The sequence below is a fragment of the Numenius arquata genome, chromosome 3, assembly GCF_964106895.1.
Source record: "Numenius arquata chromosome 3, bNumArq3.hap1.1, whole genome shotgun sequence".
Lineage (NCBI taxonomy): Eukaryota > Metazoa > Chordata > Aves > Charadriiformes > Scolopacidae > Numenius > Numenius arquata.
This window is the reverse complement of record NC_133578.1, coordinates 15,587,277-15,607,662: the sequence shown is the minus strand read 5'-3', so window position 1 is coordinate 15,607,662 and position 20,386 is coordinate 15,587,277. Positions and strand designations below refer to the sequence as shown.

The 20,386-nt window shown below is 38.4% G+C and overlaps 1 protein-coding gene across 1 annotated transcript in view; it reads right to left on the bottom strand.

Annotated features, from left to right (window-relative positions):
- CNTNAP5 (contactin associated protein family member 5) overlaps window positions 1-20,386 on the bottom strand; it is a 401,323-nt gene that overhangs the window by 50,859 nt on the left and 330,078 nt on the right. The window contains exon 14 of the mRNA XM_074145684.1: window positions 3,804-3,960. Coding sequence (XP_074001785.1) covers window positions 3,804-3,960 — 157 coding nt within the window. The remainder of the gene's footprint in view (window positions 1-3,803; window positions 3,961-20,386) is intronic.

Genomic DNA, 20,386 nt, shown 5'->3' with positions numbered 1-20,386 from the left:
GAAGGCTGTTCTAGAAGATAAAAGAAGAGGATACTCCTATAATTTGAATAATAAGACTGGAGAACAGAAATAAAAGATGGCCAAACTATTGGTTAGAAACAACACTGTCTACCACACTCTGCTGAATTGTCTAAACTTCCTGTATGAAATGACTTCTAGGGTTGCTGCTATTTATGTAGAAAATAAAAAGCTGTAAAGTTCTCCATATTCACAAAGCATCCAGGTGAATGCAGTCAGTAAGACATAGGTTTGGTTTGGTGACTGGCTTCAATCAAGTGTTTACATTTGCAGTGGAAAATGGATTCCAGATAGAGAGACCAAAGTAGCAAACAGACTTCAGGACAGTCACGCTCTACCATGACATGAAAGAGGTTACTCCCATTAAAATTAAAGGATTGGTGAGCAGCAAGACTTTCATTGCCAAGGTAAGAGAATTTTGCTTGAGATGAAAGATAACCTGGGAGAGGTATTTAAGGATCCAAAGGATCTCTAGAATCAACTGAAGATAACACAACCCAGTCTGCACTTCAGAAATGCTTTATTCTTTAGATCAGTTTAACACTTTTCCCCAGTAAGGCCTGCATCAAGAACACACCTTCTGTTCGAACCAAGGCATATCTTTTGAAAGACAATTGCTCTGAAGGTAAGTGCTTGAAGCTATGGCAAATCGGTCTCATTTATACATAACTTGTCCCAAGAGGTAACTATTCTCAGTGTTGGGGAAGGGGAAGAGAGAGAAAGAAAACACTTTCTGGACTAGATTTAGCTCCAGCTTGCAGCCACTGTATTTCTATGAATGTTCCCACCTAGCAAGAGCTTTGAACAGTTAGCAATCTCTCTTTTTTGGAGGCATGCATAAACTACAGTCAAGTCACGTTTAACACCTTTTCAGATCCCTTCGTTAGGTCAGGGTGACAACTTGTGCCTCTGCTCCCTCAGCAGAGGTCTTCTCCCATTCACCAGCAAATACCATGAAAAGGCTCCACAATTCCGCAGTGACAGAATTAGCTGTCATCACACTGCAAAGTATGGGAGGAGCTGGATGGAAAAAGATACTTTTCACTAGAACGCTTTTATAAAAAGAAAGGTGAAAAATACAAAAGCCTTCTCTATATAGCATGCAATCAATTATATTCCTGTTCATCTGGCCAGCATAACTCCAGGGGGACTACCTTGGTGTCATGTCAAGTAAGAACCCAGAGACAGTAGCTAGCTCAGGTGTCTGTTCAGATATCATTTAAAAGTCAGCATGCCTAGAAGTGCATATTGCATTCTGCCAAACACCTGGCTCAGGACTTTTTTCGGGTCTGTTTTCTCTTGTTTTCCCTTTTATTTTTTTTTCTGTTCTCAGAAAGTAGTAGCATCTTTTGCACCCAAGACTTAGCCTAGGGAAACCAAATCAAAGCAAAATCCTAAGCCTGTCTCCTCTTCAGAATGACACTCTAGCTATTCTGGTGAGTTCCTACCTTGGAGCTGCAGTGAGCAGCCTGATTTATCTAAAAGGAGTGAAAATTATTTTCTGGTTTTCCACTCTGCAGCACCCATTTTATTTCCTGCTAAGGCAAATAAATGCATCTACTGCTGTCTTGCTCCTTCCACTATAATGTATAGCAGGTTAAAGTCACAGTTCAGATCTCAGCAGGTTTCAAATTCAAATACTCATTATATATCAGGGGGTCAGTGTTCTAGCAGAGAAACACAAAAGTAATCTTCAAGAGGCATGAAATTTCTTACATTTAGAAACTCTTTGCAAAAGTCAGGGGTTTTTTTAGCTTTAAAAAAGGCAACCTGCAATTTAGAATGCCACCAAAATCCAAATTTCAAATGGTTTAAAAACCAAAACAAAACACCTGAACCCCCAAACTGACAAACAGTTAGTTGAGGAAACCTCTATGCATATCCTGTTGTTATAATAAAATCAGGAGAAACAAGTAGCTCTGTGAGAGGAGAGGAGAGTGGAGAAACATTAGCTCTGCCAAGCTAATGAAGCATGATTTCCAACATCTCTCTCCCATGAGGGTTTTCCAAAATCTAATAGAAGTGTAAACTTCCTTAACTTCCTTCTTGTGGATTTTAATTGGCTTTTCCCCCTCAGCCTGGCATAAATTTTCATAGAATGTGCAATTTCTAATACTTTCGAGTTTTCTCTTTCTCTATGAAAGATATTTGAATTGTGTCTGCTTGTTCAAAATCATTGGGTGTGGGGGGAATGTGGAGATAAACACCCACTCACTTAGGTCTCATTTCATTAGGAGTCTCAGCTGAAATATTGTAAAACTGCATGTAGCTTTCACCTGGCAGTGCTTTGTACAATCTAGTGGCGAACTGTCCTGCAATCTCAGACTACAACTCCAGTGGTCTGCCAGCGTGACACACCCTGCTCTGCTTCAGTAGCAGCTCACTGAAAAGTGAACTGTGGATTATGAACAGAGCCAAGCACCAGTAAAAACTGATCCTTTTGTGGATCATGTACAAACCGTACCAAAGTGCTTCTGATAACCAAACCTTAAAGAAGCAAGAGATTAACATGCACAGCCAGGCCTTTCTACACAAATCCATGCAAATCACATTCATAAACCAACACTTACATAAAGATACTCCCCAAGAAATCCCCTTACAGGTATGATTTTTGAAAGTGAACAGTGACCCTGGGGATATAAAGCATTCAAGGAAATAATCACACCGTCTGGAAGTTGAGCAGCCAAAAAGTCCAACACTTACAGTGACAAGTAATTTCTGATTATTTGTTTTGTTGTTGTTTCAAGATGCCTTAAAGTTCCTTTCTACTCATTCTCTTTTGAATGAAGGTTTTACAGGGAAAATCTGGACACTACTTCAAACACAGTAGCCAATTACAGTAAGACATTTCTTTTCTACTTCCATTATTTGTAATTTCTGAACTACTCGAGGTAAAGATATCTTTTAGGGCAGCAGCTTCTGTCGGTGAGTGGTCCAGAACGGAGAGAAGGCGAAGCAGAGTTTTCACATGTATTTTCACACTGTTTCAAACTGTACATTCAACAACACTCATCTGGCATTTCTGTCCCCTTCAACACAAGTATGGAATTAACTAGAAAGTTCACCAAATAGCTCTCAGCTGCTGGGGAGAGAGTCTCTGAAGGTGCAGAGAATGGCAGAAGGTTGTGAGGTGGCTTTTGCAAATTCATGTGGCATCAAGGCACAGCAAAGGTCTGAACCCAAGGAAGGCTTTTAATGTTCATACTCTTCAGTTTAGAACTTCCTATGGAGACTGAACCAAAACCTACAGAAGCCAAAGGAAGTCTTTTCATTTACTTTAAAAAGCTTGGGACCCAATGTAAAAGAAAGTTGTCACATACAGATATACGGTTTCATAAGAAAAATACAAGTCTTTTTGACAGTACAGACTTCTTGTTCTTTAGCTGTCTTTGCCTAAATTTTGCTGTCTCTGCCTGAATTTTCTGCTCTCATGTATACCCATGCACCAACCTCGTAGACCCTTTATTTATGCAATGCTACAATTAAATTAATGGAAATTTTTAAACAAATCAAATTACTGGATTTGGCATTCAACAGCAAAGATTTTTTGAAGGCAACACATCCCAGCAACTTGCCTCAACCAGATATCTTTTCTTTGGTTCAAATAAGAAATTATGATGAAATCAGAAGTTCAAATTCTAGTTTGACTTTCATTCACATTTGACAATACTCAAGCCATTTAAGCTTCCTCAGTTGTGAATCAGGAAAATATTTAAGCCTTCTTGCCCTAGTTTTTATGCCCAGCTCTCACACAGACACTACTATACACATGTTAAAATTATTACCATTCTTCTCTATCTGCATCACAGTTGCAAAAATATCTCATATCCAGACAACTTTCTTCCAGTCCACATGCACACTGTTGAATGCCCGGAAGAGATCCTCCCCAGTAAAGATGCTTTTCATTGGCACGGCCAACCCACCAAGCAAATGGCATTCCATCTGCATGAAAGGGAAAGAGAGGGAAAAAAAAAGAGAAAAGAGAAAAAGAGAGAGAAAGAGAACTTGATAAGCAAATTGGATTCTCCTGAGAATGAAAAAAAAGAGAATGGCGGTGGACATGTTAAATAATACTGAAAGAAAAGATACGAACTACAGACGAAGTAATAAACCATAAACTTTGCCCAAGTTCCATTTTATGAAATACATGTTGAGCTCTATGGTAGTCCCTTCTGGTTTGAGGAGCAGGTGTTTTCCCCACAGGGCTCATATGCCAATCACCCATGAGAACCTTGGTACATTTCAGCTGCAAAGATTTTAATGTGCGAACTTAACACCACTGTCTGCACCAGCTGTGTCCGGTGTTTTTGTGTGATGTTAGAGGGGAGATCTGATCACTGAAGGAGTCTGAAAACAATTCTCCTGCCATGACTCACACCGCACAACTTGGTGTCTTGAACCACCCAGTATTGGCCAAGGACGTCTTGCAGAGTCTTCCTACTATGAAGCAGACTCTAGCTCTTAGATCAGGATTTTTTACCGTAAGACTCATATAAAGAGCAAAAATCTTCAGAAAGAACACAGAATCTGACCTATTACTATGGGCTTAATACACTTCCTCTCAAACTAAGACCAAAATTTGCATCATTTTCTAAGGGAGCAGGACTAGGGATTTTAATGTGTTCTCCAAGGGTGGAATTTGCAAATGCAAAGCTCCATAAGATATTAAAACATCCTAGATTAAGTATTCAGGTAGGAGATAAGTGCAGAAAAATATTTCCCTTCTTGGGAATTAATTTGTCTCTGTGAAGTTATTTTCTATCTACAGGAGCTCTAAGATCTATGTATTTATATAAACCAAGATAGTTTTTGTTTAAACTTCATAATCCGTTATACATCAAGCATTAAATATTAATAGTCAGATACAGTAAGCAGATTCAGATGTAATAAAATCCATGGATTAACATTTTGTTAAGATTGACTTTGTCTTCCAGCTCAGATAACTGTTTCATTAACTTCTTAATCCTTAAATCGAGAAATGTAATCAGTTACACATACAGGTAGATGGCAAAATTTAGCAAAATTGACATATCGAGACTTTTTGATCAAAGGAGCTTGAAAAATAAACTGCACTGTTAATGTAGAAAAAATTATTCTTCTGCTTTAGTAACATTATTAGTAGGGAGTAATCCTCATTATACAAAGGAAGAAAGTCTAAAATATGAAATGCAATGCAGGTTAACTGTAGAGTGTAAGGGACTAATTAAGTTGAGTTTTAGAATCACTTGGCAAAATTAATTCATATTTGTTTTCCTTCTAAGCTTAGACTGCTGAACTGTCAATTTATGAAAAAAGGAAAGTAAAAATAGGAAGAATAATTCCTTTCTCATGATACCAATAATTAAGACATGACAAGTTTCACCAATACCCAGTGGTACTCATTAGAAAACTAAAATTCAAGAATGTCTACGGATTCAACTTACAAAAATGTGCACACTCATTCTAGGGTTCTTATTATTGTAAACACATTTATGTTTTCTTTCTTTTCTCTTCAGCTGATTTTCTTGCAGAAGTTGATTGCTGCATCCAGTGAAACAGGTCTATACTATATTACTGGGAAATTACTTGGTAAAGCTTGGAATAGTATGTTAATTGAATAAAAGGGTGATTTGTCTAGGAGTTGAAATAGATATTATATAGAAGTGCTTAATCTAATTTTAAAAGTACCCATTCTGGAAAAAATATTTAGATAAAGATAAATCCTTCCAGCCATCAGCAAATAATGATATTCATTAATCAAATTCAACCTATGTCAGATTCTTTTTGCAAAAATCATTATGTACTTAAACATAACAGTGAAATAAGCAATCATTCACAGGAATTAAGAATGAGTAGTTTTCTGATGTCTTTTTCAGCTCTGTTGTTATTTTTTTTATCGAGCAATACCAAGCAAACACATACACATTCAGATTTATGATATAGACCAAGGAAGTGGTAGAAGCACTGCAGTTTGAGTCATTTACAACTAAATTAAATACAGTGCTAAAAAATAGAGCATTCAACATTATAAGGAACAATCTTAGATTGTCAAGGGAACAGACTATTAAAAAACAGTGTATTTTCAAAAATTCTATTTATTAGGCAGAGTTCTGCCACCCTTTACTCAAGATGAGTAAATTTTTCTCCCTAACTAGTCCCTTAAAAATCAATTGTAGTATTAAGGAAAATTATGCCCTGATTCTTCAAAAACTCTTTTCCATGTTAATTTTCAACACATGAGAAATCACAGAGGTATTCAACAAAGCTTTTAAATCTAAGGTACTTCAGTAATGTCCAAAGTGTTTAGGAATTACCGAAGCATATATTTTATGTCATATACCTGTAATGATGAAGTAATGCAGTATTTCACTAGCAATGCCAATCAATCTATCCCTGAGCTCTTTCTAGGAAGTTTACGCTGTGATACCTTGGAAGGTGCCTTGCACTGAGATTGAGTTTGGCAGAGTTGTTTAAGTTTGGCAGATGTTGATTAAGTTCCTTTCTCCTAAGCCTGTAGATTTGCTGCAATATCTTCACCTGTTATCATGGTATTATCATTTTTTCAAAGCATTATGAATTCTCCACCACCTCAAAACTAATTTATTTCCTTCCTGTGGTGAAACCATGGACTAAGTAAATCACATTAATTAAGGAGCTAACATGGCCCCATAAACTAATTGTTACATAGATCGGTAGAATTCCACTTTAAAATTTCTAAGCTAAAAAGTCCATATAATAAGAAGTGCTACCAATTCTTCATTCTGTGCTTGCTTACCTTGTACCTAGTAACATATTAATTTAGTCAAAAAAGTTAGTCAAAAGCCTACTGCACAAACGAAAGTATTATTTTCCATGCATTTTTGTCTCTTTAGAACTGATAAAAACCCTGCTATAATAAATATATTAAGGCTGTCTTCAAGCTCCCTACTATGATTCCAAAGGAGAATATGTGTGGAAAATATCCCAAACCAAGCAAAGCAAACAAGCCCCAACGTGCCTGAATTCACAAGGAAAAGAACTAGAGACCAGACAGTTTCTTTCAAATGATTTCTTCCCATGTTGCTCAAGCTGCCTTTGGAAAGTTTTAATTTTGACAACAAAATCCTCAAAAAAGGCTTTTTTTTTTTTTAATTTCATGCAGAGGACTATAAACCTTTCTGTGATGATGCTGTCTGGAAGCACCTAAAAACAGCTGTGATATTTACAACACAGTTTGTACCATAATTTAATAGAGTATTGAATAAAAGAACTGAGCAGGCAGACAGTATTTTGTATCAAACCAAGTACTGTTGCTTGTTCACACTACCAGGCACAGGCCGCAGAAAGCAAGGTTAGCATAGGTCTTGTGAAAGGAAAGAATAAGGGGTTGCATCTTCCATTGATCATCTTGATGTTTGCCTTTACCTGTCTCTGTGGGCTGGTCCTTTGTGATCTATTGGTCTATTCAACAGCTACTGCATGTATGTATCTGAATAGCCAAGTAAGACTTTAGAAACCCTAGCATATACAAAACTGAAGCACATGGATAAGAACTTAGTTTTCCTCTATCCTACAAGGCACAGATAGTAAGCTTCTTTTGGATGTTAATTCTTCAGTAGATCTCCAGTACCAGCTCCATCAGTGCACTTAACTAAACCATTCATTGTTAGTTCTCTGTACGAAATCTGTTTCGGCAGAAGCAAGGCTGGCACAGACTGTAGAGTTCCTGAGCCCAGAAGCTGAGGACTACAAAGAGAATAGCAGTGAGACACGGAGAGGTTGTTTCCAATGATCCTTAGAAGGAGATATGGTTTGAGATCAGGTTCACCTGCAATGCGCATCTGGCTCTTCTAGTGACAAGAATGGCTGAACATGTAGTTGATGTCCCTCTACCAGCTTACAAGAAAATGTCGGTCCTCTTAAATCTCCCTTGTACTGACAGTTCCCTCATTTTCTGTATTAGAAGCCATTGATGCTGCTAGCAATACAAGCTATTTTTAAAGGTTTTAGGCTTGCTCATGTTTTAAATGGGAGAGAAATTTTTCAAAAGTTATTTGTATAGGCATTCAGAAGCTGGAGGAGAGGGAGAAGTAGCATATTCCAACAGCATTTAGGACTAAATTACTATATATATGGGGTATATATATGGGGTCAGTTTAGCTTTATATAGGCAGAAAGTCTTGGCATTGGTTTTTATGTTTATACAGCATGATTTAAAACAAAGCCAGGCATTTTAAACAGTATTACACTTGGAATATTTGTCAAGATTTGTATGCATCATTTGCCAGGTTCTTGTTACTGCAACAAACAAAAATCTAGTGATGGAAATATAACAAGCTAAACTGGATTGCATGTTATACTCCTGTGCTGTACAAACCTAAAGTCTGAGCCATTCATTCCATACCCCTAATACAGATAAGGCTTCTGGGGCACCAAAGTTACTTAAGCAGGTCAGTTAAAGGTCTTTTCAACCACCACAGCAAGTGAATTTACTTGTATCTGTCTTTTGAAACACTGAAACCATATTGCATTGAAACAACATTGTCTTCGCAGTCTTCATGTTACCTTTTTTTCTCCAAAATTAAACTGAGTTAAGCAGAATTTGTTAAATCTTATCTATAGATCTTACTGATGAAAATGTAGATTAATTAATATCTATGCTGTTGAAAGATTCATATATCAGGAGATAGTGAAAACTGGGAAATACCAATTGTAGAATTAAATAAAGCGATCAAAGCCAATTCTTTTCTACTGCACTCAAAAATTTAAAATATCTGTTCGCACTAACCATTTCTATAATATCAAATCCTGCACATGGCTCACCTGGTATATTGAACATTTTGTAAAACGAGCAGTTAGCAGATTTTTTTTTTAATATATATATGTGTATACACACACACACATATGTTCATGAGACAATTTCCACCTGAATAACTGAATCTAGAGATCAATCCAGAGTACAAATTATGATCTCAGCTAATCCATTTTTAAAAGGCTCTTGAAAAACCAGAGGAATAGCTAAGAGAGTGAGAAGAAGGGAAAACTATGACTCAGTATTTCTTGTCAGAGTTTACCAAGGTCTTGTTTTGTATGCTCTTTTTTTCATCACAACATTTTTCTAGCCTTATTCATGATAATTTTAAAATTTAAATTGAAGTAAAACCAAATTCTTCCCCTTTGGTCTGGTCTTTTCAACAGGAAAAAAAGATAAACTTTTTGACAAATCAAATAAAAAGTGTTTATAATAATTCTGGACAAAATTATGGACAAATGGGAGAAATATTCCATATTTAGTTGATAATACAAAATTAATATATTCTTAGAGGCTGTTTGTTCAGTGAAGAGGTATATGGTGTTAATGACTTGGAAATTGTGTTGATTTAAAGGAAAGCTCACACCTCTGGGAGAATACATTAATAACACAATGTGGGGTGAACTCAGGCTGTGCTGTATTAGCCAGCATGTGCTATCCATTCTTTGATGTTTAGGTTGAGATTTAACAGTGAAAAAAGTTGCTCTTTGGTTTCCAGCCCCCAGTGAGGATTGTGTGGCTCTGCCCCAGCCAGAGGGAAGCAACACTCACCCTCCGAGGTGGCAGGCTCTCTGAACCTCACAAACAAAACACAAAAAATCCCTTTTTTAATGCAAGATGAGGATATCTTGGGAAAAAAAAAAAAAAAATATATGTAATATGGATGATGGGAAAAATGAGAATCCCCAATTACGTGGTTCCTTTGAACACTATTCACTGACTGAGCCACCAAGTCATCCAGTTGCTTTTGTACTTTACTACTCTGCTTCCATGTGCACACATACCTGTTTAAAGCCTGGCTCTTCTCCTTTCAGTACGGCCATAATGACCATTTAACAATTCCTCCCTTTTACCCAAAACCTTCCCCATACCAATTGTGCAACTCAGTTTTATTGTCCAATTCAGTATTGTCCTTTTCCTTTCTCAAAACTGTAACCCACACACCACTACCTTTATTTTCAGAGACGACAAACATGGCTGCATTGGAAATGATGGCTGATCAAACACCACAGCAAGACAGACACCAGCCTGCACTGAGTAGCAACACTGCTGGCCAGTGTTACTAAGTTTTGCACTGAATTTGATTTCAATTTCTGGTCAGATCCCGTAACACTTAGTCAGAGCAGTTATCTGAAAGTGAAGTAGTCCTGCTAATGCCAGTGGACCTACTCCCTGGGCACATGTTACTTAGTCATAAGTGTGGTTAGGAAAGAGGGAAAGAAAGGCAGTATTTTGCTGACATTTTCTTTCTCATTACGCAGCTTTGCTGCCAAGGTGCACTGCTTCCTATAGAGTCCCAGGCTGAAGTAATTGCTTAAAAAAGAAAAGAAAAAAAAACCATGCAGCAGCATTTGTCTGCATCTCTTTGTCTTAAGCATAGAAACTACATCTCCCTCTGGAGCAGCTGTTACCACGGTGTGCTCAGTCCTTTCTGGCATTCTTAAGCTATTCTCACAGATGAGAATGGGCAGAAAGAAGGTAAATAAACATGTACCTTTGCCTCTTCTAGGTTTAACAGGAGGCTAATGAGCAGATCTGCTGAGCTTCAATGACAGAGTTGTGCCATCACACGCTAACAGAGCTTCAGTAAAAGCAAAATCATCATCAACCCTTTGAGAGACAGATTTGAGGATGGGCATAAGGATTTCAGACCCAAACACTTTTATATGCTGAGGAAGATTAAATCTACATCCAAACTAAAATTTTATACCTCATTAAAGTTTCCACTGTAGGCCAAAGAAGGATGAAAATACTATGAGTACTTGCATTCTCCTCTGCCAGCTCAGGCTGGGTTGTTTTCTCAATAAATTTCTGGCCAAGTGACAATTTCCTGGAAGATGCAAGTGGGACTCCAGCCAGCAACAGAAACTATGGGAACAGCTGAAGGCATGCAGGTTAGGAAGAAAAAGCAACAACAACAACACCACACCAACCCAAAAACAAAAATGCAGAGAAGATTACAGGTTTTAAGGACAAATGACAAAACAGAGAAAATATCCGCTTGGAATCCTCAGATATTTTGCTCAAGATGGACTGGATATCCTACCATGTTGAAACCAAAAAATTATCTTATTTTCTTTATCTCCTACATTCCAGCTCAGCTTTATTTCAAATCTGTCATTCTTGCTTTCAACTCCATTTCTTCTTCCTCATTCCCCTTTTCTTTTCCCATTTTCTCTGTTTAGCCTAATTCCTCCAGGTAAATTCTGATAAACAAGCCCTGCATTGCCTTAACAGACAGGTCTATGACATTGATGCATGTCCTGCTACATCCTAACTCTGTGCTGGGACCAGAAACCCATCAGTGGCCCAGATTCAATCGCAAGTGGACAATCACCATAGATAAGCCACAGCAGGATCCATCATGACCCTGCCTGGTCTTGCTCAGCAGATGTCTGGACTTTTTTTTCCAGTAAGATAGTATAGACAGTAAGAATAATGGCAATGAGATGATGCCATCATTTGTTGCCCTCACACTGCTCATTCAGCTCCTATGTATTCATTCTCATCCTCTTTCACCAGTTTCCACTGGAAACTCACCCATTTCCACTGGAAGGCCATGTCCTGTGGTGGCCCAGTACAGTGGTCTTTTGTTCTTAATCAGTTCTTCTGCACAAGTATAAAAATAGTTAGAGAGAGTAAATAGTAGCAAGTGCTGAATTAATAGATTAATAAACACAAGATAAACCAGATTGTGTCATTCCAGTCCTTGTGAAAATGCCATGGTCTACTGAGGGATCATATGTGGCTTGGGGTTCTCTGTATCTGCAGCAGACCAATGCTCCTCAGTGGTTCTCTAGTGCTTGAGGAAGACATTTGCAGCCACCCTGTATGCCCTTAGCAACACAGCCCAGTCTCTCAATGTCCTACTGAAGTCTTACCCATGTTATCTTATGGGCTCACCGGTTGAGGTGGCCTGGTTTTGATCACTATATACCACATAGACTGGAGGAAAGCATGGCAGAGATGAATAGGTTTGTAAGTTTAGACAGATCATATGCCCTTTTCAGAGCTTTCTTTTTAAAGAGCTTTATAATGGATGTGAAAGGGCTACAGGGTAAGGAGATGCTACCGAACTAATGCTCCTTATAAACTACTGTAAGGTGAGAGAAGTAGTTTTTCATAGCAGTTTTTGTTCTTAAATGCTATTTAAGTTTTCATAGAAGAAAGCCATTTCAGAGCCTAGAAATAACATCACAGAGCACAGAGGGGAATAGTTGAAGTATCAAAGACTATGAATGGTGCATCAAACCATAAACCAATCACTTCACCACAAGAAAACTTAGTATTCAACTATTATTCATGGAAATATTGAAGTGAGACAACTTTTACAGAACTGTACAAACCTCATTACAAGCAATTGTCCCAGGAAAGACTGCCAGGAAGAAACACTTTGCAGCTCATTCATTCATTATTATTTTCCAGGGATAAAAAAGGCCAGACCAGCAACTGGTTTAAATGCATCTGGCTCCAGCGAAATTGGGGTATTCATGCTGATTTGCACTCACGGGGCATCAGGCTGTTAGCCGGAGGACAGAATGGTTGAGGCTGGAGGGGACCTCTGGAGACCGTCTAGTCCAGCCCTCTGCTTCAAGCTGTTCTGAAACAGATTTGGGTCGTAAGAATTCCTTAGACAAACTCTGGGGCTGTCACTGGGACAGGTAAAAACACCATCTGCAGGTACGCAGTGACTGAAATAAAGGCCCAAAGTATCTATTTTTAAAGAGGGTTTAAAAAGGAATATTAATTATATATTTGATCCATTTATTCTTGAAGGATCCATCATGACAGCTCAAGCTCTTGGAATAGGGCATGGATGAAGAGTAACAGAGGGACCCTACTTTGCACCTCGTGCACTCAATGTAGTACAACAGTAGAGCTTTAACAGCAAAGCCGCCAGCTCTGCACAGCTCTCAGACTCATGCACTCTCACCTGCCTACCAGCCTGAGACCTTCATTAAGAGAGTCCACAAAAACCCTAGTCTACAGCCTGGCCTAATGGTAGTCTGGAAGCCAGGGCATAACTCAGAGCAGGTTGCTCAAGTTTATGGACACAAGTCAATTGTGGTAAAGTTGAGTGGAATTAATACAAGGTTTAATCCAATTCTTGCAGGAACCCATGGATGATTTGCTGGATCATACACACAACAAAATGCAATTTGATGGACTAGAAAATCAATAAAATGGGGACATTTGGACATTTAATAGGAGACTGGATAAGTTACAGACAAACATGGCATGGAAAGCAATCTTTCCTTGGTCCTTTGGGAGAAACTACATACACTAATAATGGTTCTTCTCCCCCCACTGTATTTTGAAAAGTGTCTGAGTAAAAATGGAATTACCTTACTCGACAGAACTGTTTCCTGTAGATGCAGTTTTAACTAGCAGCATTAATAATGAGAAAAGTGTCCTTATTATTACTTTTTTTTCCCCTCCTGCTCACACAGCACCAACAGTCACTAGTGACTGCAATGGACTGTCTTCTGATTTGACAACCCTCCACAAAAGACAGATTAATTTTGTTCTCATTATACTTGCAATGACAGCTTCTAGGAATAATAAAAACCAGATTTGGGTATAGAGAATCTTTATTAGCAGTATTGGTTCATGAAGCAACGAGAACACACCTTGTCTCTCAGCTCCCAGGTTAATACAGCATGGCTGACAGTTAGAGAATAACATCTATTTACACGGAGTGAATCTGATCAGAAAGTCATTGGGACAATGTCATTTCCACAGAGTGCCTTTTTGAAGTGTAACCACTAACTGGTTTCTGTAAGTGTGTGGTAATAACTACTGACTTTCATGGCTTAGATTGATCTTAAGAAATCAGAATATATCATCAGTAAATATGCTGAATTTCTGACTGGAATAATAATAGAAAAACAGTCTTAATAGAACATAAATTAGAAGAGATAATAATATATTGTTAATCACTTTGAAGCTGTGACCCCTAATTAAATAAATGAAGGGATTTTCTTAAAACTGATAATAGAACTCAGATATTATTGCAGCGGTGCTTCTGTTTTGGAAAGAATCCTTCAGACAATGAGATGTGAACATCTCAAGTTCCCTGTAAAATTAATTGGGCAAATGAGTATCTTCGGTAAGAGGGAAACCCAGTATCATTACCCATGCAGCTTTATATAAAAAGCCAGAGGGCGTTTTTTAGGGGGCTTTGTTTTTTGGTTGTGGTTTTTGTTTGTTTTTTGTTGTTGTTGTTGGTTTTTTTTAAGGTAAAAAGGCAGTATATTTAAATTTAGCTAAACAGCTGAAAAAAATCTCTGTGCAGAGCATGCAATATATTTGCTGTACTCTAAAAACCAACTATTGTAAGCAACCAAAAAATGAAACCAACATCCAGAAAAGAGTTTAGAAAATAACACAGGCACATTTACGAGTCATACTAATTACAAGCCAACAAGGCAGCTTGGACAAGCAGAGTAAAGACCATGCTCTTAGCCTCTCCTCCTACTCTCCTGTCACATCCCTGCTGAACTGATATCTCACAGGGCCAGTTGAACTGGATTGTTTAGTTTTTGCTCCCAAAAAGTGTTAGTCGGCAAAAGACAACACTCTGTTGTACTTGCTAAGATCATAACAGCACCCATCTAGACATTCAGCACAGCAGTGGAGAAAGTCTAGTTTTAAGCGCTTTATCAAAAAAAAAAAATTGAACTGCATCCCAGTGCCTCTGAGAGGCTACAAGCATTGTTGCAACTCATTAAATTTCTTTATAGTCCGATGTGTTACAACACATTACAGAGAAAAGCTAAATAAATAACTGCTGATTTGACACTGCTTTCAACTGCTGAGCAATTCTGCTTTCCACAATGTTACAATTAATGTCAGCAGTTAATGCCTTAAGTGGTGGAATTGGAAACTCAACTACAATAAACAAATGCAGTCAAGTTTCAACTTAAGGATAAACCCAAACTGCAGCATGGCGTTGGTTCAGCTGTCCCCGACTCAGGCTGCAATTACAGTTCTGTTGGTCAGAGCAGCAGGGGCATCATTTGTCATCCTAAGGAAGGCTGGAGTGCTGTGAAATTGGGCACTTTGGAAAAATGCAGCTGTAGCAGAACATATGTATAAGCAAGACCATGAAATGAACTGGCTGCAAGCCAGCATGTTAGGAGAAAAACAAGAGAATATAAATGAAAAAATTCATAGAATACTGTACTCAGAAGATGCTCCTATTGATATATCCTGACCAGCTTTAAAGGTCAGGATGACAACAATCTTTGTGGAACAGCTTAATCAGTTTGCAGCCCTTTTTTCTTCACCCCGTTAGCAATGAGTTTACATCTTTCAAATGGATCTTCTATTTAGTTTTTGCTATTTAATTAGTCTCAGGTTCCTGTATATCTCTCTATACAACTGTAGCAAACAGAAGGATATATACATGGGTGTGTATATACATTCATGGACAGACTGTACTGGATAGCATATGAACTGCTCAGCTACACTCCCTAGCTCCACTGTCACTAACAGAGATTATTATTCAGCTCAAGAGACAGTTTTCTGCTCCTGGAGCAGAAGGAAGAACTTGGCTGTAGCTTTTCCACTGCAGTGAATACTGGAATGGGCAGAGGCTGCAGAAGAATGACAACCATACAGCCACAAGAAGTCCTTCCTCTTTTTCCAAACACTGAACAGAACCACGTGGAGACAGACTCCTTCCCACACCACACATGCATGCACACACTGCAGGGTGGGGCTGGGCACTTCAGAGCTCTGGGAAATGCATAAGCAAATGCCCAGTATAAAGGAGTCGGTCACAAAGCTTAACAGTTTTCAGAGACAGCGTTTCCTGCCCTCTGGTCAAGATCAGGGTATCTTATCCGAATCCAGCAGAAGATGACCTGGCCTCATTCATTAATTTGCTGGCAGTACTGGAGCACACCTCTTAACTCTTGAGAGAACTCCATCTGCCACATCACTTGTGCCAATCACATAGGCTGCAATGAGCATATCAAATACTTTCCTTATTTTCTTTCTTCTCATGGCATATACAGTCAACAAGGTTACAGTCCTTATTTTCAGAGAAATTAATCTTGTGTTCATTTAATTTAATTTTCAGCACTTAACTGAGGTGGCTGCTTCTATGTGCCTTCTGCATTTAAGAGTGAGAGAAAGAACCACCATTGGAGCCATTCAGTCAACCTACAAGCTTGATGAAGTAAGAGTCAAGATCTTTACACAAGGTGTAACTTTCTCCCACAGGACTTTCATCACAGCTGATGAAAAACCTTTCTTGTGGGCTGCATCAAGGCTGTGAACCAAACTCTCACAAGATCATCACATACATCACCATGTTTCCTTCCAACAGTAAGGCTCCTTAATTGAATGTACCTTCCTCAAGACAAGCATAACCTTCTCCAAAGCCTTTCTACTCTGGTTTGGAGAGATACAGGCATCTTCCTCACGTAGTGATGCTTGAGTGGAAAAAATACAACCAAGGCAGGTAAGTCTAAGACTGGTGTAGGATTTTGACAAGTTATACATTAATATAAGTCATCAGAGTTCTCCCACAGCTATGCAAAAAGTAACTGGGCTCAATCATTTCCATTTAACCGTCTACAACATTTTAGAAACATAGAATCCCTTAGGTTTGAAAAGACCTTGAAGATCACTGAGTCCAACTGCTAACCTAGCACTGCCAAGTCCACCACTAAGCCATGTCCCTTGGCGCTACATCTACACATCTTTTAAATGCCTCCAGGGATGGCAACTCCATCACTTCCCTGGGCAGCCTGTTCCAATGCTTGACAACCCTTTTGGTGAAGAAAGGGTGCCTTCTCTCTTTTCAAGACGCAGAGCTCCAGGGGGCCAGAGGTCAGAAGAAATGAAGTAATGGACAAGGTCAGACTCAAGACTTGTATTTTAGAGCCAGTCCCAGATCAGACAAAATGGGAATCCCTGAGGGGCAAACTACTTTTAAAACTATACAAGACCCCCTCCATCCAACCTCTTCTCTCTATACATATGCCTGCATGCATATGTACACCTCCATAATGGAAGCTTTTCGCTCAGATTTCCATTAAGAAATTAATAAATATAAGTTAAAAATTTATGGCTGTAATACACTCCTAAGGATTATGCTTTTTCTCACATCTGAAGAGCAGAACAAATGCAAAGGCAAACATTACCCTGATGTATGCTTCATTACAGAACAGACTGAAGAAACAATCAGCAATATGCAACCTCTTGTAAAGAACAATGTCAACTTTCCCCCCCTCCCCTCATCTCACTATTGGTTTTTTTCCTCCCCTCATCCTCAGACAGATGACATTTGGCAATGTTGATGCCATGCTGTGTATTTTCTTCCATTCACATGCAACTGGTCAAGATAAGGTACAGATGCCCAGAGATTCACGTAAGATGTGGCTGTATTATGCTGTATATTCAGAGACACAGAAAACTGTTGGGCGTAAGGGAAGCAATCCCCTAATACAAGAAAAAAATATATTTGTCTGAATGTGGGTTTCATTTGCACATTGTGAGTAAAGGTTTTAACTGTACAGCTTTACTTTTAAATAAAATACATAAATGACTCCCAAACAGCTGGCCTACTTAACACTACTATGTAAACATCTGTTCACATTCATGCATGCAAATAAGTACATCAGCTAGCAGGTCTCTTAGGCTCAGATTAGTCTTTATCAAGTCCTCCCAGAAACCACTGGGGTGGAGGACAACAACTGTGTGAAAAGGGAGGAAAGGGAATTCTTAAGCTTTTTTTGGGGAATTGATCCTTGGAGAAAAGATGGATGATGGAGAATACCAAAAAACTCAACTCCCATGCTTTCTATTTTTCAGTATGTGTGCTTTAATGGAAATCTTCTTTCCTGTCCTTTTGTACCAGTTTCCTAGTTCATCACATATTTTAGCAGTTTGTTATATAAATGGATGTTGTGTCAAATTTTTATTCCCCTTTATTCAAACCATCTCTTGAAAGTGTCAGGAATCTCAGGCCTGCTCCTGCTGAACTAAATGGGATTCTTGACATTGACGTGAATGGAAACAGGATTAGGCCAGCTGTATGCCTCATTAGATACGCAATTCTATAGCACCCTCTAAAATTCTGCTGAACTCTCCCTTTCAAGCAAATAAAGCAGGTAAACTCAAAGGCCATGAAATGTCACTATTACATTCAGACACTTAAACTGAGATACCTGATGAATTAGCCATCTTCTTGCCAGACATCTTAGAAAACTGCAGCCCCCGAGGGATTTCCCCTGGCCATTATCACTTATTGCAAAGTCAAAGAGAGAAAGCTAAGGTTATTGTTTTGCCTGTGGAATCAAAATATGCTGAGAGCGCATGTTATTCCCCAGGCTTACAGGTTTATTGCGTTTCTAATTCACACCTAAGGTCACCATATGTCAAGTGAGTATGCATTCTGCTACCATGGCTACTGTCATCATTTTAACTCTAAAGCTAAACAGTCCTAGACTGGAACAATACTGTCCTAGAAACAGTGTAATTTAGTGCCTGTAGCAGAAGACTGGTCTTCTGATTAAAGATGGAAAATCAAATGTTCTGGCTCCACCTTTGGGTTTGTCAGACTCTCCAAAATCATACAAGTTACTCAATAGCTCTGGACTATTTGTCTTTTGATCAAATTTCATTCAACATTTAAAACTATAGATGAGGTTTGAAATCAGTTTCTTGTGGCCTGATATGACTATGCCACGATGGTGATGCTTCCCTCTGCATAATGCATTAATGTGAATTTGACCACACAATTGTCATTTCTTGTCATTTAAGTAGTCTTACCGTTAAGCAGCCATAATTGTCCTTTGGGTGTTATCTTAAATACATTAAAAAAGAAATTGAATGCTTTCACCACATTATAGCTGGGACACTTTTTCAAAGCTAATTTCAATGTCTGTGAATTATTCATAATACACTTCAAACAGGCTCTTCTGGATAAGGTAATTGACTTTGTCTGCATGAAGCACCTACTACCCTGCCTTGGGATAATTAAATCTATGATGTGGTCCATTATTTAAAGGTAATGTCTTTTCATTAGGTTAGGCAATATATTATCACTCAACTAGTCACCTAATTCTGCATTTAGCGCATTCAGGTTTTCACTGTTTTGTCATGGGTTACACTCTTCATAGCAGTATCTCATATTAAGTAACATAGTATAACAGTAAGACAGCATTTCTTTGATAAATGGAAACAGAACTTTGAGGACTACAATTTCAAGATTTACCTCTGTGTTTGCAACTTCAGTTGGCTTTGCTTGTTTTTTTTCTGTGGGTGAAAGCAATAAAGCATGTCTATTCAGTAAAAACTAGTGTCAGGTTAAAACTCAGGTAAAACTAATGTACAATGTGGCAGTAGCTATAAAAATTCACATACTGTTCAATGGAAACAGTTATGTGTTGCTGAAAGGTATGCTAAAACACATGTAATGAATACCATGGTCTAAACTGGCTCAGGTACTTCTACACAGTTTTATTTTGCTGTGTAGAGAAACCCTTGGTTGGCCTGCCATCCAAAGATGCAATTAGCAATGCTGGATGTTGCCCAGGCTAGCTCTGAACCATTTCAGCCTTCCCTGTAACAGATTGCTAGGACTTAATTCCCCACTACATATTCCCTCAAAAGATGTTGCTCAGTGAAGACCAAAGTAACTGATTTTTTTTTTTTTTTATTTTGCATATACATGGAGTGAAAACTTCTGAGAGAGAAAGGTAAACAGTTGAGCACCCAACTCTCTCCCATGCTCCAACTACTTTGAACTGCTTTAGCAGAATAGAGCAGCTCTGAATCTATTTTAGTCAGTCATTGACAAAGTCCTCCTGCATGGGTAAACTCTTGAGTGGCACAGCGATCTGAAAAAGCTCCTGCATCAATCCCTTTCCTGGCTCTGAAAAATGGCCAGAGAAGGTATTCTAATTTATATTGTACCACTCCAGTAACCAGGCTTAAAGGTGCTTCCCCACCCCCCTCTACTTCAGTTGTGCAGGATATACCTGTCTATTTTAGTGCAGGAATACAGTATTGGCTTTTTCAGTCTATCAGCGCTGAAGACTCTGATTGCAAATACTGCACCAACAGGCTATGGATAACTTGTTAGCTTCTCTACATACCTGAATTTTTACAATGTTTCTGTGTTATGTAGTTGGTTTTACACTGAAGTGGAATTTTAAGAAAGTTAATTTACTTGGCTAAACCAGTTTAAATATACTGAATCCAATGGAACTGATCCTGCATATCTTTGAGCTTTGTATTTTTATAGTTGAATCATTCAATATTGTAGCTTCTCTCAAGCTGCCCATTAATAGAATGTTATGATTATGTTAGCTATTCAAAGCTTTTTAATCATGTTATACAAACACAGTTCAGCCTATGAAT